The sequence below is a fragment of the Anopheles merus genome, chromosome 2L, assembly GCF_017562075.2.
Source record: "Anopheles merus strain MAF chromosome 2L, AmerM5.1, whole genome shotgun sequence".
Taxonomy (NCBI): domain Eukaryota; kingdom Metazoa; phylum Arthropoda; class Insecta; order Diptera; family Culicidae; genus Anopheles; species Anopheles merus.
The window spans coordinates 32,764,621-32,791,112 of NC_054083.1; the positions used below are offsets into that span (position 1 = coordinate 32,764,621).

General features: G+C 46.8%; 1 protein-coding gene across 1 annotated transcript in view; it reads left to right on the forward strand.

Annotated features, from left to right (window-relative positions):
- The first annotated feature begins 1,148 nt into the window (after positions 1 to 1,148).
- LOC121594855 (semaphorin-2A-like) overlaps positions 1,149 to 26,492 on the forward strand; it is a 303,073-nt gene continuing 277,729 nt past the window's right edge. The window contains exons 1-2 of the mRNA XM_041918589.1: positions 1,149 to 2,084; positions 20,073 to 20,752. Coding sequence (XP_041774523.1) covers positions 20,620 to 20,752 — 133 coding nt within the window. The 5' untranslated portion in view covers positions 1,149 to 2,084; positions 20,073 to 20,619. The remainder of the gene's footprint in view (positions 2,085 to 20,072; positions 20,753 to 26,492) is intronic.

A 26,492-nucleotide genomic window follows, 5' to 3' on the forward strand; every position in this document is an offset into this window, starting at 1 on the left:
TTTTTTTCTTTAGTTTTACCGAACGCATTACAGTTACGCTCACTACGGTAAGCTGAAACCAGAGCAACCCTTTCGCCCTCACCCTCACTCACCCTAACCATCCAACCCCGCCCTTCCCATCCACTCCTGCAAATACGCTTCTCATCCCATTGTTTGGGTGAGCGAGGTGTGAGTAAGGACATATGAAAAGGCTCGCTGTCGAGACTCCGCTCCACACTGCCCCTCCCCTGTCTCGCTAGCGTCCCACTCGCCGGAGTGCGGACTCGTGCAGACTTTAGCACGAACGCGCGCTCCTGATCCTCCTTACCGCCGGTTTCCCGATTGCTGCCCTGTACGGTGCATGAGGACGTCGACAAAAAGGGGAAGCGTGGAACAAGCGGTACAACCCCATTAGACACTCTTTGCAGTTTTCTTTTCACACCACAGCCGTAGTTGGAAATCCATCCATCGGGTAGTGCTGTGCAGTCGGCGGAGGCGCACAAGCACCTCCACCCGTCCGGCTTCTTGAGACGCAAAACCTGCAGCACCACGTCGTGCGTTTTTCCAACCATAGCAACCGTACGCGTGTGTGTGTGTATGTGTTGGAGTGCTATCTCTCTTTCACCCGCACTGGTGCGGTAATTAAATCCGCTATCTCGCTTTGCCGCAGTACAGTTTGGTAGGTCCGATGGACGGTCTCGTCAGGTAATTCGGTAGCTAACAGCGCCCCCCAAAAAACGGGTCCTCGTGAGTGTGTGTATGTGTGAGGGGTAAGATGGTCTCGTTCAGTTTCTACCTTTCTGTACTAGCCCTGTCCCTAAATGCCAGACTGTGGGATGTTTTGGCGATTTTTTGCGCAACAAATCGCACACCACGCACACCAATACAAGCTACACAACGCGACCTCGTGTCCTGAAAAAAATGCGCTCTCTCTCTCTCTCTCTCACACACACTCGCAATGTGCACAATCTCTCCCGGTAGTGTGCAAAAAATCTCACTCTCTTGCTTTCTCTCCTTCCCTGTCCATCCCATGGTTGTGGGTGAGCCAATTTCTGTCTCACCAAACTGCCCGCTGCTGGTCGGGGAAATAGCGTAGATTTTCCTCGCGTCACGGTTGACGTAACGGACGTCCAGTGCGCGTTTCAGGTTTTCCACGAGCGGTGTGCAGCCAATTTCCAACCCCGTCGGTGTGTGATTTCAGGTGTTTTCCGCCAAAAAAAAAAAATAATTGAAAGCTACCAGTGAAGGATGTTCTTGAGGCAAAGCTCGTACGAAATCGAAACTGCTGCTGCTGCTGTTTGCTAAATGAGTGTGCGTGCGTGGTGTGTGAAAGGACTTGCCCAGGGGCAGAGTGTAAACTGTAAACAACAACAGCGATTGTGCGAGTCCATTGCCGTTGTCCAGCCGTGTTTGACAGTTTGGCCGCGTTGAGAGTGCTTCTGTTGCCGGAGTGTTACGCGCGTTCGCTCTCGCTTGCTCATCTGCAACAGCTCGCAACACTGTCTCTTTCGCCACACACACACACACGCACACAGCCAGACAGGGCCGTGCGATCGGGCTGGCAGCTGGAGAGAATCCTGCTGCTCGGGTTTTCGTCGGTTGCTCTCGCTCTCGCCTACGCCGTACACGCGCACGAGCAGGGCCGGAAGCGGAGAGCTGTCAGTTTGCTGTCGTTTGTGTGTGACGTTTGTTGCAGCGCTCGGTCGCCTACGCCGTACCGTGTCCGGATTGTGGCCAATTTTCCGGTGAAAAGTGTTGCCCAGCGGTGCGAAAAGTGTCCCAGCGCGTGTTGGAGTGTACGCAGCAACCAAAACGTCCTGCAGCGGGTCGTGAAAACCAACACCGTCCGGTGAATGTTTGTGCAAAAGGGTACAGTGGTTGGTTTGTTGTAAGCCCTGTACCCGAAACACGGCCCCTTGTGTTCGGCCGCTTATCAACGGCTTTTTTTGCTGCGGATGTTGTGCCGTCCCCGGAAAACGGGCCATTTGTGCGCATGATAATAAAACAAACAGTGTTTGTGCGTGCGTGTGGAGTGTGAGTGAGTGTGTGTGTGTGTGGCAGTATTTCGTGCAAGCTGTGAGGTGTGTCGTGACGGCGGTACTCAGGTGAGTGAACGGGTATTTCCATTCACGGAACTGCGCTGTGATTTTTGTGAGTGTTTTTGTGTGAGTGTGTGTGTGTGTGATGCCAAAGTTCCTCGAAAACGGTCGTTCGTGCTTGTGCACAGGGATGTGCTGTGCAATTTGCAATTTCTATTCCCTGTCCTTTCACTCTCTATCTCTCATTTACACTCTCTTGATTGTTCGTGTTATCAATGTGGTCGCTCTCTCTCTATCTCTCTCACTCTCTCGTGCACGCTAATCAAATTCACCAGCAGACGAGAGCACGTGAGCAAGAGCCAAACAGACGGAGTGAGTGAGAAGGAGAAGGAGTGAATGAGTGAGAGAGAGAGAGAGAGAGAGAGAGAGAGAGAGAGAGAGAGAGAAAGAGAGCGCCAGTCATATTTACAAGCGAGTGAGACGCGCGCGTATTGCGGATATCAACAAAACAAAAGGCAATTTTCCATCCGCACACCACTTTTCCCCCATTTCCCCTTGCGTAACGGCACTCCTGGGTGTTTGTGTGTGTGTATGTGTGAGCTATTTTGGTGTATTAGTGTAAACACGGCCGTGTAACGGCATTTCCGCCCGGCTGGCTAATACACTACCGTGCAGCCGAGTCTCCATTTCACCCCTCCAACACCCACACTTTTCGCTGGCGCAACTGGAACGGGTTTTTCTGCCACCGTCCTGGTGCTTGAAGTTACCTGCAGTTACGGTTTGGAAACAAGGAGTGAAGTTTTTCTTGGCCTTAATCAACTCATCGCGGTTGAAAATGCTCATGAAAGAAACCCCCCAACCACCCTCCTTCCTTCCCCTCCTACCCCCTTCCAGCACCGGTGGCACAGGCCGAGCTGTTGGGGGGAAATGATGGAAATTAATTGAACATAAATCAATGCGCCTTTCATTACCTTCGCCGGGCTGCGCTCGAGGAGTCACACGCTCCTGATTTTCAAACGGGGGTTTCCCCCCATGTTTTCCTTGTTTTCCCCACAAACACGGGTTGGGTGAAAAGATTTGCCCAATGCCACGATCGATGCCTTTAACCGGGTGGGCAGGCGGTCGGAAAATTGCTTGATTGATGGATTGTTAAAGGGTTTGGGGTGTGTTCGCAGCACGCGCGCGCGTGTCGCTCGTGGGTGCACCCTTGCACCACGCAGACACCCATACAAAAACACTGGAAAAGGCTGGAGGGGGGGGGAGTGCAGGGCAGTAAATAAATCTAATTAAAGTGTCACGGGTTCAGGGCGTTGCACAAAACGGCGCTGCCTCAACAAAGCGCAGAAGAGTGTGTTCTTAGCATTTGCAAAGGTCATTTGTGTGCCGTTGCGTTTTTCCGCCCTGGTCTTGATGTTCCATTTTCATTGGGAAGCGGGGGGACTTTTTTTACTAGAAGGGGGTTGTGTGATTGGGTGGCTTCGACTAATTAATAAAAGAAGGTAACGTGCGCAGAGCGCAGAGAGAGAAAGAGAGAGAGATACGCAGCAAAGATTTGCAGCTTTCCCGCCCCGACGCCGATGAAAAGGGGAATTACAGTAGCAGGGAAAAGAAACCTACACGTACACCACCGCCTCAGGCACACCCGACGAAAGGAGCAAGAGATTGACCTACGGTTACCAAACCCCCGGACAACAGCTCTACTTCCCTGCTGCACGGTGGTTTGCTGACAACCTCCAGCAGTTGTAAGACTTTACCCGAACTGAGAACTCTTTAGCACTGAGGGCTTGCCGTTTGTTGTCTTTCATACATGCCACGGCAGGGAACCTGCAGAACCGGGACAGCAACGGGGAAAGTATGTTCGGCCCCGGTTGAGCTGTTGGTAGCGTTGGAAACATTTAGCAAAAGCATGCGAGGCCATAATACGGCGAAAAGGCGTCCGGACGAGCCCAGCATTTCCTGCTGCTGCTGCTAATGGGTTCGTGGCTTAACGAAGTCGATTTTCACAAGTTGCGGTTGGTGGTCGCTTGGCGCGATTTTTATACACGCATTGGAGGGAAAGGGCAGTTGGGATGGCTCACTTGTGAATGTGTGAATTAGTGATGAGAAAAATGAAGATAATAAAATGAAGAATCGATTCCGCCTGGCTCCGAAATGTTTTCTGGAATCGATTCCAGATAGTAGGTCCGGAATCAGTTTAAATAATCGATTCCGGAATCGACTTCGGAATCGAAATCGGTTCCGGAATTGGCACCGGATTCGAAATCAGTTTCGGCATCGGAATTGGCTGCAAAATCAGATTTGCTTTCTAAACGGAGTTGGTTTTGGCATCTCCATAGGAATAGACATTTGGGTCCAATCATGCTAAGTATATACTTCTAAACGAGGCATTCTCATGGAGATTCCCGGACTGATATCGCTTTTTTATTTTGAATTCAAGAACTAATTCTCATTCCGGAGCTAATTCATGATTCCGAAGTCTGAAGTCTGAAGTCAATCCTGATTTCGTTACCTTAGCAAATTGCGTTTCCCAGGTCGATTCCGATCCCGGAATCGACTCCGAAATCGATTCCAGAATCGGAATTGGCTCCTGCATTGGAATCGTGTCCGGAATTGATTCCGAACACGGAATCGGAATCGGGTAGGTCCGATTCCGAGCTCCCACCACTACTGACATACACGTTACGCACCTTCACGGGCTATATGTAGGTGAAGGGATGCGTTTAATGTACTGCAGTTACACCATTTTCACGTTCTACGCCCTTCCTCCCCAATTCCATGGCCCTTTATGTTCGGTAAAGGCTCCTGATTTACACCCTACCCCCCATTCCTGATTTTATTCGTTGTTCGATTTGCGCGCTTAATCCAGTCCAGCATTACCCTCCCCGTCCGGTGGAACAAGTTGTGGCTTGATGGTCCCATTATAGAAATTGGGCTACCGATTCGCTTCGGGGCGCGTTTCGAAAGGTTTCCGGCAGTAATGGTTACGGTTAGGGCGTGGTGTGATGGGGTCACACATGTGATGCCGCCTTTTGCCGCTCCGAGAAACACTTTCCGCCCCAACCGGTTGGGTTTTATTTTACCGGATTTCATCGCAACACATATCGATCCTGATAGAAGGAGGGGGGAGCTTCTGTTTTTTCCGTTCCTTGGTGGTGTTGGTGTTGCTGTGACCTGAAATAATTATTACTTTGACACATTGCCAAAACCGGGAGGATCCCCTGCCCTTGGTGTTGTGCAATCGCGTTTCGCACGTTTGATTGTATGATGTACTGCCGGGATGTACTGTTGGAAGGGAGCTGTTCCCCCGGGGAAGCCTATATGGTGCCCCTTCTTTTCTGTTCGTTTCGCAGGGGGTTGTATTTTTCCATCAGCAACTTACTTCCGCAGAGGTGGAAAAGTGGCAAGCGAATGGCCCAATTTTCTGTGTCACATTTGTGCTGTCTGGAAATAGCAGCTTAAGACTCCTTCCGGGCTACGAAATTGATACGTGTTTACGATCTCTAGAGCAAGTTGTGAATAGTGTGAAACGTTTTCCACACTTATTGCAGGACTCATTACGAGCTTTAGATGCTTAATTTTAGGGAAACTATGCCGTTAAAACATCGTTTTAAATCCGTTTATTAGTTCTAAAAATGAGCTTTGCTAGCCTAAAACCGATCGCATGCAAAGCGAATTGCATACACGCAGGCGTATATGGCATCGGTATGGTACGTTCCAGTTTAGAAATTCAACTTCCCGAACCGCACTCACAAGCAGTGCTGCAAAATGTCACCATCAATATCACAAAAAAACTGAGTGAAACAAAAACCTTGTCAGCGTCACGTACTCAAATGCCATTATCACAGGTGAAATTCTCAAGGGGTTGTAACGAGTGATATGATTGGTGACAATTTGAGAATAAACTTTTAGTCAATCACTTTCTTATGAAATTTTCTGGACCAGGAGCAGCACTGTAAATTATCACTGTTTCAGTCACCAACGCTCATGACTGAAACGAACCTCAAATCAGCTCACGTACACAAGTGCGATGATCAGACGCAAGATGAACATAGTCGTTGTGACGTGTGACCAGATTGGTGACATTGCAGCAACCACCTCTTGGTCGGTCACTTTGACGTGACTTTGTTTGTCTGTGATCAATTTCGAAATGTCACTGGTGCTATCACCAGCACTCGTGATTGAAATGAAATTCATTTCGGTTCACGTACACATGTGCGATGATCAGAGGTAAGACGCACATGGTCGTTGTGGCGTCTGATCTGATTGGTGATATTTTGGTAACCAACTCCTGGTCAATCAGTTTGTCGTGATTTTGTGGTATTTTATTATCGCGATAGACTTAGAACATACGTGGCGCGGGCGAGTGGTGTTTTATTAACCATGTGCATATGATTAGAATCAGTAATCGGTTCTGCTAACTGGTTAGATGATCCGGCATCCTACATATATTGCCAGACTCAGTTTGCTGATCCAAACGTTTATGTATGAACTCTCGTAAGCAGTGCACATGCAAGGATTACCGCTTCATAATGTATTTATTAATTACTCTAGAAAAACACTTTAGACCCACAAACAGCCGGCACCGGAATTTGAGGCAATTTGGAAGAAGGGAAGTGATACTAACCAACGCTGGATGTATACAGGAGTGCATTGCCACGATTACGACGGTGCAGGCCATTTGACGTGCCGGCTGATTCTCTGACCGATCCAGTTTTGACTACCACATTTGCTCGCTTTGATGTCACCATGCTGTTGCATGCTATCATCGAAATAAGCATCTACTTGGCTGTGAATCCACTGGATTCGATATCGCGTATAATGGACCCAAAACATTACCGACACTGAGCATTATAACATTTACCGTGGCGTGCAGCGGATCCTGTAGAACTACAGGACGCTCCAGGAAATAATTCCCATCCTGGCAATGAATGAGCATTGTGTTCGTAGTGTTGCACATATTGCATTGTGCTAGCACTTTTCGCTCAGTTTGGTCTACGAGAACGGTGCGCTTTTTGTGCTCTTAACGTGCTATGCGCTTTGAGTTTTTGAGCCCTGTCCGCTCTTTGAGCACTTGGGGTTTGGTCTCCATTTTTTCCACGACCACGTAAAACTTTCCGCACAGTCGCGTACTTTAAGCGCTGTGTTGTAATGCGCGCATAATATGATGTGCTGTGCGCATGATGCGCCGTTTCCAGCGTTTCGAATTGCAGGCGTTTCAGGTCACAGAATTGTTCACGGGCTATGCCAGCAAGCTGGTGAACAAAGAGAACATTATCAAGGTTTACACCATGCTCATGAACGGCAAACTCGACCAACTGACAGAGATTGCCTTTTACATGGTCGGCCCGATCGAGAATTTTGGCAAAACGAAGTAAAGTGTCTGGCCAAGGAACCGGCCTAAGAATCCGGTCGACTCAAAAAGATAAAGTAGGCAGTTTTCCAGTACTTGCGTCGGCGTTCGACTTCGGCTGGAAAACGATCAAGCAGAGCTCCTCGGATGTGAACTCACTTCAGCGGCACCTCCTCATTCACTGTGTTGTTAGTGTAATAATTTTAATCGAATCGGTGATATTCTTAGCATACGAGGCGTGTAATTTGTTAGTTTCTCCATAGTGCAAATATAAAAAGATGTTTTGTAGATGGATGAAAAGGTAGATAGTTTTTGTTTTATATCCTGGTTTTATTATTTTCATATCCGAAAGCACTTATTCTAGACAAAGCCACCAAATTCCAGCACCTTTCATAATCCACCTTTGACGCAATTGACACCGCGCACGGGTACGGATTTTCTAACGGGCACGGCATGCTGACACTTAGCGTCTATCCACTGCCACCAACAACAGCCCGTGTATCCGCCTCCGGAGATCACCATTAACATAGGATTCCCCTTACCATCGAACAGCGTAAAATTGGTCATCTGGACAAGAAACTTAGGCAATGTCCGCTAAAAGTCGTACTGTCTCTTCCTTCCCTTCTTCCAAATTGCCTCAAATTCCGGTGCCGGCTGTTTGTGGGTCTAAAGTGTTTTTCTAGAGTAATTAATAAATACATTATGAAGCGGTAATCCTTGCATGTGCACTGCTTACGAGAGTTCATACATAAACGTTTGGATCAGCAAACTGAGTCTGGCAATATATGTAGGATGCCGGATCATCTAACCAGTTAGCAGAACCGATTACTGATTCTAATCATATGCACATGGTTAATAAAACACCACTCGCCCGCGCCACGTATGTTCTAAGTCTATCGCGATAATAAAATACCACAAAATCACGACAAACTGATTGACCAGGAGTTGGTTACCAAAATATCACCAATCAGATCAGACGCCACAACGACCATGTGCGTCTTACCTCTGATCATCGCACATGTGTACGTGAACCGAAATGAATTTCATTTCAATCACGAGTGCTGGTGATAGCACCAGTGACATTTCGAAATTGATCACAGACAAACAAAGTCACGTCAAAGTGACCGACCAAGAGGTGGTTGCTGCAATGTCACCAATCTGGTCACACGTCACAACGACTATGTTCATCTTGCGTCTGATCATCGCACTTGTGTACGTGAGCTGATTTGAGGTTCGTTTCAGTCATGAGCGTTGGTGACTGAAACAGTGATATTTGGTAGCACTGTACACAGCCAGCAATAGTCATGATTATGCTTATGCGGGCATTAAGCTAAGCTTGTCAGTCAGAGTATCACGTTGGACTCAAGAATTAACATGTCGTGTTCAGCATGTCATGATGCACTTTTATTGACTATCAACAATGAGCTTCAAGCTACCACGGATATGTTCATTGTTTTCGTTGGTGAAAATCTCGTGATACTCATGACATTTTGCAGCACTGCTCACAAGTTGTATAATAGATGCGTGTAAATATCGAGAAAATCGCTCTCATCCTCGCGCACTCGCTGTGTTTGCGCGAGTGAAAATATGAATGGGAAGCTCCAGCACGTAATGTAAATAGCGCGCCGGCTTACCATCAATGCACGCGCGGTGATGCGGTGTTTCGAGTGGCCACAACGCTCCACAACGCAAAGTGATCCGTTCGGTGGTGAAATATTGATTGGATGGTATTTTAGAATTATGCTAGCCCCACAATGGTACAATGGCTTCGAAACCACCACCGGGCACACGGCACTTCCCGCCTTCGCTTTGGTTCACTGTGTTCTGTCTCTGTGTTGTGTCTCTCTGTTCGAGAACTGTCGTGGGTGGAATTCTATGAATTATGAAATATATAACCATGACGTATTCATTCTTTTTGTTCAATAGTTTTTACTTTGTTTGGTGTGCTTTGGTTTTTGTATTAATTGTTGCACGCTGCTGGACAAATCACGCTTTGTTCCCTGTGTTTGAATTGCACTTATGAGTGTGTGTGTCTGGCTTTTTTGTACCAAGAACAATCCCTTCCATTGTCTTTGGCGGTTGGTTCAAAAGTCATCCAAATCGGCCAGCACGGCTTTGTCTTCATTTTCCTTCCGGAAAAGTTAATGCGGCTGTAATATCAATTTGTACTATTCCTTTCCGAGCTTACATGGGGGGCATCTCGATGCGTGTGTGTGTATGTGGGTGTGTATTTGTTGCTAGGCAGTGAGAGTCCCCCTCCTACATTCCCAGCTATTCAAACTTACACACACAGCACAAGCCTCCCGCTTGCTAAAGGGCGCCTTTAGTAAAACCGACCCGCTTGCTTGCATCGTGCGCGCTCCACCCGCAGAGGAAGAACATTAATAATACTAAACACAATAGAGAGTGGGCAGAGCACGAAGAGAGGAAGGGCCTAGCTTGTAATAGGATTTGCCCGGTAATCACGGCTTTATATGCTGCTTAGAAGACTGCCATGGCGTACCGCGCAGGGAGCGGATGAGAGACCTGGCACGTTTTCCTTGCATTTTGCCTCATTAACAGACCAAGGCTACGAAATGCGCCGTTTGTTTTGTCTCTATCAGGGGCTGTAAGCTCTCACGAGGTTGCAAGAAAAGGGTATCACGGCTGGAAGCATCCAGCACTGTAATTGGGTTTACATTTCTTTGCCTTTCTCCACTCGTGCCCGGAGGTGGAACGAGCGGGCTGATAAATCATCATGCATCACACCGTAATGAATGTTGCATTAGTGGCGTTATAATGACTGGCAATGACGGTGATGAGTCTCATGTCGACGCTCTAGATGATGATGATGATGATGATGACGATGATGAGAAGTGACTCTTGACATCGAATTAAAGCAGCATATCCTAAGAATCAACAACACGCCGAAGCTGACCAGCGTTGATTAAGTGTCTAATGTTGACTGTCTATTCTGCAGCTCACTAAGAAATGCCCTCGCATCGTCTCGAGAAAGGGAGAAGTGTTTATCGTTGGCATGTTATTATCGTGTTATACACTTATCGGTTGAGCATAACAGCAAATGTGGATAAAAGTGCTTCACATTGTAGCCTCCGGAATGCTCAAATCAATAAAATTTTCTGTGGAATATGCGAGCAGCTGTGCGAAGTTCAATTTCAAATTATTAACCTCACATTAAAGCCCGGCTAGCAGACATGTACATTAAAAATATCGATCGGGGCACGAGTGCCAGCAGCAACGCTCACGTACACACTGATGCTAATGGGTGGCATCGATCGATCATCCATTTATGGAGCAGATTTGAGCTAATTTATCAACTCCGTCAACCCGATAGAGGCTCGGTTCGATCTCGATTGGCACTCGTTGAGCCGAAGACACTTCATTACGGCTTCCCCCCAAAACCCCAAACCGACAACCACAGCACCACAACACCGTCACACGCTGTGGTATGTTCCACTGGCATGTTGCTCGTTCGAGACTCTACGATTGAATATTCTTCCGAGTTTTGGTAGCCCTGCGTGCCCGAAAATCTTGTTGCTGCGATTTGTGTCAACGAGCTACAATCTGTCTTTTCGACGCCTCGGCCCGTTCACTGAACGCTTCCCGCAGAAGCGAAAGGAAAGCGTGGAGCCCTCCAACCCAAAATGATGATGGGTTTCGGTTACCACGGCTCAAGGAAAAGGCTCTGGTTAGGGCGCGTGAAGCCAGTGGTAGAGCAGTCGGTGAAATAATGCCTAATATTCGGTCATTTGTTTTGATTAATACACGCCGTAACGGACGATGACGACGGCGAACGGTGGGACGGTTCGTGACGGTAAACCGTTTCGGAATCGTGTCCGTGTCGCTCGTTTGTTGATTAATCAAATTTAAAAAAAAAAAAAAACAAAACCCACGCTATCGTCTTGCATGGTGCGGAAATATGTTTCGAATCATTGAAAGTGGAGCCCATAGAAACAGAGGAGAAAGAGAGAGAGAGAGGAATAAATGACAGGAAGGATAGGAGAGAAGGATGGCTGCAAAGGATGGCATCCAATTACCGAAATCTGAACCGACAGTCATTTAATGGGCAACTTGCTTGCCTAGCGGGGCGCGAAATTCGTTGCAATTTAGCAGCCGCTTTATTAGGCTGAAGATTTGCCAATGAAAGAATAAATGATAAGAAAAATTATGTGGGTAACAACTTTAGGCGTTAGAATTGCTTGCAATGGAATGTGCTATGTGCTTTGGGTTTGTTGGGTCGGGTGTCATCATTGTTTGGGTAGCTCCAAATATTTTTGGATACGATTTTGAAGAGTAGGACCTAACATAAGTTTCCGGAATAGATATCAGAATCAATTTCGCAATTAGAATCAGAATCGGCTCCAGAACAGGAATTAGAATTGGTTCCTGAACAGGAATCTAAATCAGATGCCGCCATTGGAACCAAACCCAGCTTCGGAATTTGAATCAGTATCGGTTCCAAAAGAGGAATCATAATGTGTTCGCTATGTGGAATGGAATTCGATCGGGGAATATAAATCAGAATCCGTTATGAAATCGGAATTAAATCGAGAATTTGACTCAGCAACGCTTCTAAAATAATTATAAGAATTGGTTTAGAAATCGGAATTGAATTCGGTTCGGGTATCTCAATCAGAATCCAGAAAGTCCAGAATCTAAACTAGCTCCAGTTCTGTCATTGCCATCCAAATCAGCTTCAAAATATAACTCCGAATTTGTTCCAGAATGGGAATCAGAGTCGGTTCTGACATAGGAATTAGAGCCGTTTCCAGAATATAATTCAGAGTTGATTGCAGAATTGTATATTCGGATTACTTCGGTATATTCGGTTTCGCAATAGGAAATGGAGTCGGTTTGCGGAATTTGTATCGGAATTGGGTTCGTAATGAGAATGGTAATCGCTTCCACAATCTGAATTACTTTCGGGACCAACATTTTGGAATCGGAATCGATTTCAAACACGCAGGTGAAATTGGGTAGCTTTAAGTCGAAATAATTGTCCTTTCGTGTAAAACAGTTACACCAATTGTCATTGACCTAGTACAACCTTAAATACATACTGTTCGATATCATACTGCTAAAGCAATTGAGCCAAATGATGGAGCAAACGCCTTGTGATTAGGGACAATCATAAAAGGAGCAAAAATCGGCCAACAAATGAAACCCATAGACTCCATTTAAAGTTAGGAGAAACCTTCAACCTATACTACATCTGTCATAATGCAGTTATAGAGCGTTGCATGTTGCTAATACGAAAACGAATGACTCATTCGTCCAGGGAACGTTCGAATTTGGAACGGAAATGGAAAACAGTCCTTACCACTGGTACCGTGAACGAATTGGACTGAATTTCCTACTGGTCATTGGGCTCCCCGGGGAGTTTTGGATATGAGCGAAGTGCAAATAATTGCGACCCGACCTCGGAAGTCGGGAGCGACCTCTGGGCTGGGTTGTTGACTCCTAGTAGTCGGGCTTACCGCATTACAAACTGCTGCAGTGTGTGACGCCGGCGGACGACCCATCCGGTCGCCGACTGCTGCCAACCCGAGACACGATCCGCATGGAAGCGATGGCTGAAATTCATCCTTTTATGAATATTAAATCAAATTTGTACCACGTTCAACGGGTTCCGCCAAGGGCCGGTCGGACTAATGCTTTGTAGAAATAGAATAACAAAGAAGGAAGGTTTGATGTTTGCGACCAGTGACGGATGGAGTGAGTGGCCACGACGGGACCGTGTGTGCAGTGCAGTTGTAATTATGACTTGCCGGTTCAGTTTATTTTCTTTGTGTGTTTGAACCTTAGTAACCCTCAAACCCTCAATATTCGATTGATGGTAGGTTGCCACTAACTGGTATCCTGAAACCACTGTATGCTGCCATTCCGTTTTATTGCCGAGTTTCTGTTTACTTTGCATCTATTAACATACATTTTTGAGGGCTTCTCGGCACGGATTACTTACACTGCTGTACAGATTTTCCGACTGGAATTAGGATTAGGCAAACAATCCCTTCGCAAAGTACGGATAACCTCAACGGGGTGAGTACGTTATGATTGAGCGAAGAACGGATTGCGAAGGCAAAATTATGGATCCAGCACACCACCAGTATTGGCAAACGATGTGTGTGTGCGTGTTGTGGTAGAGACTTGAGAGAGTGTTCATGACCTACGGCAATAAAAGTAGGTAGCCCATCCTGTTCAGGCTCTATTACGACCGTCCAGTTGTGTGACCTGAATGCTTTATGTGGCTCAACTTTATGCTTCGCCCTGAGCGGGGTTTGAGTAGGTTTTTATCTGCAATTTGACAGCCTATCATGATCAGTATACACCCTGCCAAAGGGAGGAATGTGCTGTGGCTCATCGAGGGAATCATTAAGTTTTTCAAACAGTTTTTTATATTTTTGTTTTTTTTTTGTTAGATAAAAACCGCCAGAAACTCTGCCAGACAAACTTTACCCTCCTAAAAAGATGTTCAAGTTTTCGGTGCTCGCCAGAGGCATCAAACTAATGAAGGTCTATCCAGTGCTACGTTCCCGGAGTTCCCCGCATACTGCAACGGTGCATCGGGGCCATTGACCACTGTCCACTGAAGGTTCTGTATGAATGGCCGAAAACAACCGTCACTTCATTTCAATCAATCTTATCATATGCAAACGGGAACATTCCCTTCCACCGTATGATGTCTTCAGTTGCTTTGAGTAACCATTCGCTGCTCCGCTGTATCTGTACCATCAGGACGTTCTCGTCCCGGGAAAACTGGCACCTCATACTCGAAGCGCTCGATGGCGGGCGTATGCTAGGGGATTCTACAAATGGGGAAAAGTTTTTATGTACCTCCATTACCCCTAGCCCTGAGGTCGTCTTTGCCGTTGCGTTGGCTGGGGAGCTGCCGTAGAGGATCGGATCGACAGAAGAAGCCCCGGCGGCGGCAGTGTAGCAGCAGGAAACATTTCCATGTCGCAGCCGATCTGTTTATAGTTTTCGAGGAGTGTTTAAAATGAGTTTGCAGACCACCGTCGTCCGGGACGGACGGATGCTTTCCGTGTTGCTAGTTGACTGGCAGAGCGAGCACTAAGAAACAACAACTTTTACCATATGCTGCACTCTCTCCCATCCCTCCGGGCTGCCTGCGGTGTGTTGGTATCATCCGGGCTAAGTTTTCCGGTGACTTCGGATGTGCGGCTAACGGTTTTGCTTCCCGGGGCCTGTTTTTTTTTGTTGCTCTGCGTGTTTGTTTGTTCGTGGGCTTGAAGGAAACCGCACACTTTCCTGCACTTGGGTGGATAGAAATACAGTACCGGGCGGGAGCAAAGCTCACTCATACACACTTCCACGTGATTTTCCCACACGGGCAAGAAGTGGCAAGTTGGACGAAAGTTTTCGAGGGCAGTTTTGTGTCGGCTTTTTGAAGCGCCCTTTGCCCGGTGTGTGTGTTTATCCCATTCTGCCACTACCTCCCCACACTGCAAGACCCGTTTGCTGAGACGAGTGCCCGATATGGTGATCGTTATCAAAATAAGTAGTTTGCGAAACTTCTTTTTCCGCTAGCCGTAAAGCTTCCACCATCTCAGAGAACTCAGGTGCGGCAAACGGTGAAACACATTCGCTCGAAGAAAGAGTTAGCAAACCGAAGGAAAAGCTTGCGGGGTTTCCCTTCGCCTCAATGGGTAGTATTATACAAATGGAGCGGTTGGTGAAAATGAATAGCAAAAAAAAAAACTCACTCAGATGATAATTTAGATAGATCGCATTGGTACGCTGATTGCGAGCTCTGCTGTGTTTGTCGTTACGAATTCAAAGAAAGCATCAAGATCATACGAAACGCCAACTGCAACATTTTTATTGAGGTCACTCGTCAAATCGTCATATCTGCAGGGAAGGTAAAAGAAAATGGGTAAAACCACAACGGTCTGCCTTGCCTCGGTACAAAACATGGCACCATTTTCCAGCAGGTTTAATTTTCCGTTCAGCCATGGCTTCGCTTAACGATGCAAAATAAATCAAACCTTTTCCTAATTAATTCACCTTACTCCAGCGACACGATCGACACAGCACACCCTTTCGCCCAAGTGGAGACGGTCTCTGTTTCTGCTGATAAAAGTTTAATTCGAATCCTCGCTACCGAATCCGAAAAACAAACGACCAGAACAACGCGACGACGTTGCGCATTAGCGTCCCGCTTATCTCAACAGCTTTTCAACGTGCTGGCAGCCCGCTGGTTTGGTGGAAAGCTACCACTTTCTTACACTCGAGGGGTGGTTCTTTGCCTCCCACCACACCCTGTTGCAGCGAGCTAATTGTAATTGATGGTCGTCGCGGTCGTGTCAGAGCCATTTAATAGCTCTACCTATTCGCGCATTTCAGTGGCGCCAATATTTTATTCTTACAATCAATACCGGCGTCGGTCTTTGCGGTTTTCGGGGTTCGGAAAACGGGCACAAGGCACCCCGGCTTGGTGATTTAGCATTTGGTGTTTTGTAAGTAGCAACACATTCGAATCCGAATTGATGGTGCCGTCGGAATGTGTGACACGTCAGGTACGGCTTTGTAGCTGCTAAGCGAACGATAAATGAAGAGCGCTTAGTGAATTATACATGAAATTATCGCGCGCTGTGAATTGGTTTCGCAACCGAATGTGTGTGTGTGTAATGTTTGTTTGATTTACGAGAATAATCAATTGCACCGAACGCAAGAGGACAAAGCGGTGCCCCCGTCGGACTGCACCCGTCAATTTGTGGCGTGCGTCCATTTATAATGGCCATTACACAATTCGGGTGGGAGTTTGGTTTTTGAGCCGTTGGAAGAGGGGCACGGGTAAATTGGGTGTGTTATTGCTATTGAAAAGGTACGATTAGTTCAATGTGAATATGTTAGTCGAACATTGTTGCTGTTGTAATGTCAGGCTCGTGCTTGGTGTTGTCCCGATGGCACTAATTTATTACTTGCTGGTTAACTTAGCCTTGCCCGGTTGGGTCTGTATCAAATATGCAGTTTATAGTCGAAAAAATCCTTAAACCTAATGGTAAGTTGGTGTAGAACAGATTATCCCAGCAAAACAGATACATAAAAACTGAAAAAAAAATCCAAAATCCATCCAAGAAAAACATGTCACAGAAGCGAAATCGAACACAGAAAAATATAAAATCTAATAAAAATATTCAAAGAAACGAGAAAGAATCATAGTAAATAAAACATAAATATTGAGAGGAATATAATAAAATAAAAACCATAAAGAAGATAAAAAATAAGGAAAAAATCAACAAAACAAAGTAAAATAAAATATTTAAAGAAGATGAGAGACGGTTAATAAGAAAAGGTAACAAAAATCGGATGAATCAAACGAACTTTGAACAGCCAACGAAACACGAAAATACTATTTCTAGCTTTTCGCAGTGTCCAAATAATAAACTGAATATTCCTTTGTTTTTTTTTTATCTTGGTTTATGCAGTTCAATTGCTTTACGTACATTTTTTTATTATTTTGATTGTTCTTATTAGATATTTACTTAATGATTGATTTTGTTACAGTTTATATGTATTGTTTTTTATGGTTTTCATGTTTGTCGTACACTTGTGTTCTGTTGCTCGACTATATTTGTTCTTTTTTCAACTCTCATTATATTTTTCTTTCTGTTGTTTTTTTCATTGCACTTTGCTACAATGTTTAATAATTGGGTTTCCTTGTTTATTTACTACAAAGCAATACATATAATTTCATACATTTTGTTTGCTCAACAGCGTTATATTCTCAGTTATTTGGCCGTCATTCCGGGGACGTCATTTTGTTGTAAATTTCAATTAATTAAACCCAAGCAACCTCTCGTATTGCAGTTACTGCTGAAATGCGCTCTTCGTTTTATTAATTCGACACAAAATAGCAACGAATAGTTGTTGCTGCTGCTGCTGCATCAAATACACTCGCGTACGCTGGCTGGCGCCCCACTTTATCAAACACATTTTCCTGTTTCTGTTTGCTGTTCGTCTTTCTTCCATTCCTCCGTGCTGGCGTAACGGGGGCGAATTCCAGTCCCGGCATTCCTTCGCCGTTCGTTCCCGCCGTTCGGTTAGTGGCAGGTTCCGCGCGCACACGGTGAGATGAAATATTTATCCGTAGTATTAATATCCATCCGCTTATCCCGGGATGCTTATTAACTTCCCGGTGGGGCCAAACTAAGTGGCGCACAGTATTAAAATATGGTTTCGTGGGAACCGAAAGACTGTGGAGCGCTGTAGAGAGACAGGATGTGTCATTGCTGCAACCGGTCGGTTATGTGGCGTTCTGAGCCTTGCCAATCAACGCTTCTCAGGTGGATCTCATCTATGAACTGTACATAACATTTTCAAACTTTCCAACCTGTTTTCATGCGGGTTTTTACTCCGGCTCATGACTGTTGCTTGCTGTCGCCAAATTGGAATGCTGTGCTATGTTTTTGGCAACTATATCTACGCATACAAAGTTGTAACTAAATTTGCTATGCATTTACCTATTCTTCTTCATCTTATCAAAGGCATTTTACCTCTTTCGTGCAAAGGTTTGCAAAAGTGAAAGAAAGGACCAGACTATTTATTACGCTACGCTCAGCAGCAGCAGCATCAGTGCGTACGTCGGGGACGTGCGCCAGATCTAGCAATGACGTCGTGGTTATTGCTTTCACTCATCCATTTATCGGGCGGGCTTTTCGCGTGTCCCGCTTCCTTATCGCTTAATGTGGCTGCTCCTTTCCAGTGTTGCCAGTCTTTTTCCAAATTTTGAGACATCACGGCTCCCGAAAGTCCCTTCCACGAGTGTTGTAGTGTGCACGGGCAGCTTCCTTCCGGTGATCCTAATTTCGTTCCCGGGTACTTTCGCTGTGCAAAAATCACGTACCACCTTTCCCATTACTGTGGCAGTTGATGCTGCTGCCGTCACGAGTGTGTGTGTGTGGGCTGCCTTGTTGCCTTGCGTTGCCGACACGAAACCACAACAACAAACTCGGTACGGAAACCAGCCCCGTGTGTTCGGGTTCCGCTGCTGGTGTGGTTGACGTCGCGTGCTCTGGCTGCTTTGTTCCATCAAACCTTCAAACCTTCTGCCTGTTCTGGATTGGAAGAAGAACGTGGCTGATGCTTTCCTTACGGGTGTACGCGTAACCGTGTAATACGCAGTGGCATGTGTGTGAGTGCATGAAGCGGGAAGGGCCTTGGATCTTTGTCAGAAGTCAGAACGCGACTGGAGCGGACGACCTGCACCGGGAGCGGGTGGCGTTTTTGGTGGGGATCAAATAAAAAATCGATTAATCTCCCACCCGACTGCGGCTGACATGTGCCGGCGAAAATAGTTCACCATATTACGTATGCCAGTCGGGTTCTTTCAGTTTGATGGGTTAGGCGAGGCAACAGCGGGCTAGGAATGAGCGCTCCGGTCGGAAGAACTCTGAAGAGAGTTCGTGCAAAGATTCTGAATTTTCCCACACATACATCTCGTTTCGATGTAACACCAGGCACACATACACACCATCCGCCCAATCGATCCGGAAGAGAAGGCCACTGATGGAGCCTTTGATGGAGGTGTGTGTGTGTGTGTATGTCTCTGTGCCCCTGTATATTTACCTTTCGTGCGTTTGATGCGTGAAAAAGGAGTCTCCATCGTCGTCGTCGTCGGAAGTCGTATGAAAGTGACAGGTTTTTCGGTGTGCTCTAAAGTAAATCCTTGGGTCGTGCAGCTTTTGCCATGTTTTTTGACGTCTTCTCGCTATTCTTGCTGCGCTGTGAGGCTGCCCGAGGATTGCCTTACATGTCACCGCCCCCCCCCCCTCCCCCGGTGTGTCCTGTACGGTACTCTGGAACTGTCAGCCGTGTGATGACGACGATTCAAAGTAATCGAAACAGATCAATCAAACTGGCACCATCCGTCTCCGGGCGCGCTCACAGGCTCAGGAGTGTTCGGACAGAGTTGGAGCCGTCCAGCCAGTGCTGTTTGACGAGCAGAGTGGGTCAGCTCGAAACCCGAAGACGAAACCGCCCGCCTCTTGCCCCAGCACTCACGTGGACCTGCTGAAGCTGTCGGATTTTTGGTTGCGGAGCTGTCATTGCCATGCGTGCGATTAAATTTCACCCACCGAACGGGGTTTATTAAACCGCTTTGCGTCGACAGCGTTTGCTGATCGTTGTAGAGTGTCTACAGTGTGGGATTTGTGGATAAGGTTAGACGTGACAAAAAAAATTGTGTTACTTCAACCTTTTTTGTATAAAATTGTTTGTAAATGATGTTAAAAACGCTGTGAAATGTGTTTAACAAATCAAATATAAAGCTTGACAAAAAAAGTGGTCATAAAACATTATCCAACACTATTGGGCGTCCCGGCTCGCATAGCTCCTTTCAGCCGACCGATTGCAAATTGTGGTACTTCAACCTTTCACCCCGAGGACTACAGGCTTCAAGTGAAAAAAAACACGCACTCACACATACATTCAGAGACCACCCTTAAATAATACGCAACGAACCTTCAATCAAATCACGACAACACCGAAACCGGGTCCGAGTCGTCCTCCCAGTGTTCGGCAGCCACAAGGGCAATCAATCATTTTGGCAACCGTTTTTCGGATTTAATTTTAATCACTAACTTCCGTGCTCCCTTTTCGACGGTACAGTCTGCTCCGCTTTGTGTGCGTTATTTTAAGTACCTTCTTTTTTCATTCTCTTTCTTTCTTTCTCTCGTTTGCAGAAAAACAAAAAAACGCTAGCCTGACTTGAATCCTGTTTGGAACGGGTGGAATATAGAACAGAGAAATACTATCATCGTACGTTCCTGACCTGCGCTGCGAAGCGTTTTATGTGTTAGACTGAGGCTGGCAGTCTTACTGGGTCTCGTCCCTTCCACCCCCTTTTACGTATGTGCCCTGCGTGTGTACTTGCACACTAATTAGTGTGCTGTCGGTATACCAAAAGGCTCTTTGCGCGTGTGTATATGTTTTTGTGCCCATCTTTTTGTGTGAGCCATTTCTAGTGTGAAAATTGTGTGTGATACTTCGCCAATCCTGTGCTTGTTTTTGTGGCTCCCTCTGTGGTGTGTGTGTGTGTGTGTGTGTGTGCTTGAGTGTGCTGTTAGTGCCCGCCGCTGGAGCAGGCCCACATCTCCCACCCTCGAATACAACGGGTGCTAACGACGTGTAACGCAAGCAGAGACGGCATCCGGGTCACGGGGTGTGCTGCTTTTTTTTCGGTTTCAATCGGATTTTCCCCACAGCAGCAGCAGCAGCAGCAACAGCAGCATGGCAGCGGTACTGCCACACCAGTGCAGAAAGGAACCGTTGGGAGCGGGCAGGGAGCGCTGGTTTGCGTTGCTGGCATGCATCGCTATCGGCATCGGGTTGGCGGCGGCCGTTACCGAGGAGCTTTCCCCAGGTGAGTGAACCCAGAAAACACCCCCTGTACTATATATGTACCTGTTTTGGGCTACTTTCTATAGGTATTTTTACCCATTAAAATTCGCCAGTCAAATAGCGGCCACAGCTACACGGTGGCGCGATGCGGCACCAAAATCGATTGTGAAAATTCCCGTTTTTCCAGCAGTCCCCTCCTGTATTCCAGGGTCGCCATTAAGTCTGGCAGCATGGTGCAGCAGCACGCCATCACGCAATGGTTGTGCGCTCTGCGGAAGCAAAAAAAAACTCATCGACACCGAATGGTGATTGATGACTTCAACCTCCCTTTACCAACCCTTCAACCTAGCAAGGCACTGCAAATGACAGGCCAAAGGTCCTTGGAGAAGAGGTCAAAGCGGAAGCGCCAATGTGTGTGTGCGAGTGCGAGAAAGCGAGAAAGAAAGGCAAGCAACTAGGCCAACAGTATGGCGTCAGGCCTTTCACCTCTTCGACCGACGAGACTTTCAAACAGCTTAGCTCACCAACTCACGCACACCTCGAGCATCCTGGTACATTGGGGGGAACACCACCAGAATCCTCCGCAATCCCCCAGATCTCGCGTGTGTGCGTATGTTTTTACGCAACGGTTTTGGATCGATTCAAAACCGTGAAGTCTTCCCATGTGCCCCGGAAGTAGATCACTCGAGTCCCGAACCACAACCATTCCCAACTAAACTTCTCCCTTGCTTCTCCAATGTTACAGCTCACTCGTACTGCCAGGAACTGGCAGCGATTGATTTACCGACTAACGCCTCGTGGTGCGGGGAAGAAACGCGGCACCGACCGGCAGAGGGAATAAATAATTCATATAGCCCATCATGGGACGGGGGATTGGCAAAGTCTGTCCCGTTGCCAGGCGCGTTGTGCGTAACGTCATCATAGGGCCACTGGGCAAAGCCCCCTCCCCCGCTCCTCCCTTTTTGGAGCCCTTGCCAATCGATTGATGAATCGACAAGGTTACTGGTTTAGGCGCTGATTGGGATCAATTTGGGGAGTGATTTGGAAACACTGGGGCGCCCAGTTTAGCGATTATTACATCCCCGAATGCGCGAACTGGAATGAATTCGGGAAGTTTGGACGTGTCTGGGTTAGTGATGGGAAAAATGAAGTTTTTGTCGGAAACGCTACCGACTAACTCCAAAGTTTTCGAGAAACTGGGATTCCGGGTAGTAGGTCCAGAATCAGTTTCCATCAGAATCGGCACCGGATTTTGTGCCGGAATCGGAATCGGCTTTGAAACGGAGTCGGTTTTGGCATCTGCATAAGAATAGGCGTTTGGGTCCATTGATAATATGTATTGATAGCCGCAAAAAATCAAAATTTACTAGTAAACAATTCATTCTGATGGATATTCCCGGACTGAGATCGCTTCTGAAACTTTTTATTTCATTTCAAAATCTGATTCTCATTGCGGAGCTAATTCCATTTCTAGAGTCAATCCTGATTCCGTTACCCAAGCAAATTGAGATTCCCAGGGCGAATCCGATTCCGAACTCCCACCACTAGTCTGAGTGTGTGTATGTGTGTGTGGTAAGCATGCAGTTCGAGCAGTAGCAGTAGCAGTATTGAAAAGCCGGAATGGAAAGTAGATTTATGATGCGTCCGGTATGATATAGATTTTTGGGGCGAGTTGTGGAGTTTCCGTTGGCTACAGATCGCTTCCGTTTGGTTATGATGATGATGTGTAAGGGACAACATAATGTAGAAGACGATTATCGCTAATCGAATGGGTCAACATTGCTGTTAACAAAAATTGGTTTATTTTACCAAGAAAATCACTTACAACAATTACTTCATTCACATCCGCATGCTCTACTTGTTTCTGATGCGATTCAGCTCCACTGCGAAGTGCTGTAAAGAGGCGGAAAGTATCTCCAAATAGAATAGAAGCGATGGATATCTGCTTGATGCCACACACCGCATCGTGGCTGCCCCGTGCAAAACGCAAGTGCGATCCTACATGACACTAATGCATGCAAACATCGGTTGTTTAGATTGTTTGCCACATGTTTGCACACTGCAGTGTGACGGTTCGATCCATCTGCAAACCCCGTTCGTAGAACGTGGCCGAGTGGCGCAGCAAGAACGACCCAACATGCTGGAGAATACAGAGGGCTAGCGTGCCAGTTTCTACGAATTTCAACTTCATCCGATCAATTGCTTCTACGGGGGGGGGGGGGGGTACAGGGAGACAGGAGACGAAGCCCAGGATACGCGATGCGGCTTACTGCTATCCGTTTTGATGTGGGAACGTATCAAAGCGGGTGCTACCTGGAATTTAAACCGCTCAGCCAGCATTACGCCAGGGAAACTTTTTACAGGATATATGGGCAACTCTTACTCCATACCCCTGGGACATCCTGAGATGACATGTTCTGCCTTTTAAGATGACCCGTGTTGCATGCTTGGTTGCGTTTCTGACGTGCTACGCCAGTAAATATGGTCATTCGAACACGACCCGACCATCGCTTGAGTCGATGAACCGCGCCGGAGAATAATCGTATCATATTTCATGGCAAGGATTTGTTTTTGTTTTGTGTTTTTAATATTATTTTCTCTGCCCACCTTCGGGATTGTTAGCTTGAGCTTTGCTACAAAAAAACGCTTGGTGCTGTTGTAAAACTTGCGTCTGTTTACCGTGCAGCAAACCGCATGTTTGTATTACACAGCAGCTACAGTGTGGTTTTGTGATTGTTGCAGTAAGTTTATCGGGCTTACGCGTTCGGTTTTGTGCTGGTGTTGTTACGCCCGAAAGTGGTAACGGTACCTTGCTATGGTTACTATTTTCCGATAAGGTAGCTCTGCTAGCGAGGGGCGTGAAAGCAGCCACCGCATGCCATGCCGGGAAGGGACAATCCGCATGACCACATGCCTTTAGACAGCAGTTGTCTCAAACCTTCCCGTCGCTGCTTGGTGCGAAAACCCGCAAAAACCTCACGGACGGAAAAATGTGCACGAAAATACCAAACATACAAGCACACACACACACATACACGCACACAAACATACATGCTACCAGCAAATCCATCAGGGACAGTTTTAGCTTTTCACACTTGGTCTCGTCGTTCGGTTTTCGCCGGTTTTGTTACCGGCTCCTTGCCGTCGTCTCTCCACACATTTTGACGTTCGCGCTGCTTCCTTCGGCCGGGCGAAAACGCTCACACACAAGCCCTGGCTTCTTATCCCTTTTGCAGCGAGGGAACGTAAAACGATGAACGGTTCCTTTTCCTTTCCTTCCCTTATACCGGGCGTGCGCTAACCGGTACGTGTATCGGTACTGGTAGCATACCTTTGGTCGGTAGGCCAGCTGGCTGGCTGGGCGGACTTGCATAACCGAGATCTCCATTCTCCGATATCCACTTTAGCAATCCTTCGGTGTGTATGGTCTCTGACACACACACACACATACACACATGTGGTGATCCCACTTCGGTGACCACTCGCCAGTCTCGCCTTCTGCCATACTGACGGGCTTGTGTCTGTCCCACTCCTCCCATCCTCCTTGCAGCGTGGTTGCTTTTATGGTTTTGGTTTAAGTTGCAAAACATCGGAAGTGAAGCTATATATGCATCGATCTAACGCCCGGTAACGGGTGTATTTTGTGTGAGTGTGTGTACGGCTCCGTACGTTCGTTCATCCATGGACAGTGAACAGGGTGGAGGCTTTCCACCAATGGCATGCCTTGATGAATACGGTTTTGGAACGTTTGCGATGAAAAGTATCGCAAAATACGCCTGAAAGTATGCAATTAATTTAAAGTGTGTTATAAATTATTACATCCATATGTGTTATACTCTCAAAGCGAACATGTTTAGCAGATAGCTGATTGAATGCTGATGCCACTAAGTTCATTGGCTGAGCATTTTTGTTGAATTATTTTGCATATCTCATCATGTTCAACGTAATAAGTACAAAAAGTCTAGCAACAATTATATTGCATACATTAAGGCGACCTACAAAGTTTGTCATCTAATAATTTATTCGTTGTTGTTACTTGTGAATAACTTGTTACTTGCTTATATGATTTATAAAATGTTTTCAATTAATGAAACTCGGGTTTTGACTCAAATGTGCAAAACAACAAAAAATAAAACAAAAAATTGGCATTGCATAATTTTAGGCGATCATCGGCCTAAAGAACTTCCATAAGTTTTGCACTGGATGAAGTACACAATCATTGTATTCAACTGTTTCAAAATATTATTGTTCTATCTTTATTACATAGAAGTACGCATTTTTCGCTTTTAACGGCGTTAACTACGTTCAAAAAAGCTTAGGGAGATTGAATGTTCACCTTGCTGCATGGAAATACGAACCCATCGCCACCTTTTTGTCTGGTTTTCCCCTTCTCTTTCTCGCTCTTTATCTCTCTCTCTCTCTCTCTCTCTCTCTCTCTCTCTCTGTCTCTCTCTCTGTTTCTCCCTCTCTCTTTCTTTCTCTCTCTTGTTTTGCATCATGTGTGTAAGCATGTTTGCGCGTCGTTTTTTCCGCTTTGCAGCTTGCAGACAAAACAAGATCCTTATAGAACGGACCCGGAAAAAAATCAACCCAGTGCCTCGTCCTTCCCATCGTTCTCCATTTCATTCCACACCGGTTCACACAGCTCCTCTTCTTCAGCCAGTGACGCCGAGTCCACTTTTTCGCACATGGCTCTAACGCAATTCCAGCAAATACTCTCATTTCCCATTTCGGTACTCAGCCTGCCTGCCTAGTGTGTCTCGGCTCGTTGGTATCTCGCATGGTCGTGGCCATGTCGGGAGGAGGAGGTTTCCTCGCCAGCATTGTGCAGCAGCGTTTCCGTTTTCTTCATCGATCTGCATACTGGCGACGTGTGGCGACGGGTGGAGACGGACGACGCGTTGCGCTGGTTTGATTCAGCAAGGCGTCGTACGTCGTGTGCCATGCATGAGCGCCGGAATTGAAAAAAAAGGTAACTGCTAGACGCATACTAGAAAGAAACCGTGCACCTTCACTGTACTGAGCGCGGCTCATGTACACCTGCTGCACACATACTAAAACGTGCCTGTAAGACATATGTACGTGTGTGTGTAGGTCTATGGGTGGCTCTTTAGATACTTCAGTATGGCTGACGTCTCACATACGGTCTTAGACACACTTACACCAAGTCCCCCGGGAAGAAGTATCGCCGTCCCGGGAGCCGATCCTGCAAGACCTTAGCTTCCAGGGTAATGTTAGCATTTTGTTCACTCTTACTTTTTCTTTCCCTCTTGGTGTTCTTCCTTGTTGACCAACCTTCTCGTAACCTACTCGTCTCAGTACTAAAGCCGTATCGTTCTCTTCCCTGTGCGCAGCAGTGGAAGCTGCCCGAAAAATAGAAACCACGCAGAACTACGAGATGGTCTCGGGAAGGTGGCGGGAAATTGGAGGATTAATATCACATACCACATCAAGCAACGCATCGAAAGAGGACGAACGGTGCAACCAATCCCCAGGGCGGACGGGTGGGGGCTTTTGTTGAGGTTTAAGACAACCTTCATCCCTTCAACTCCACCACTGCTGCTGCCGCGTGTGTTACACGAAAGCATTGGCACACATACAGCCAACGAGGGCAGTGACTGGCGCTCGGCAGGCTATGGTCAGGATAAAATAACATTCACTGGCCTTCCAGGGCCGGCCGTTCTGTAGATCCTGGCAAAACGTAGGGGCAGCAGGCTGTGAGGCATGAGTGCATGGTAGAGAATTTTACTACGCGCGAGCTG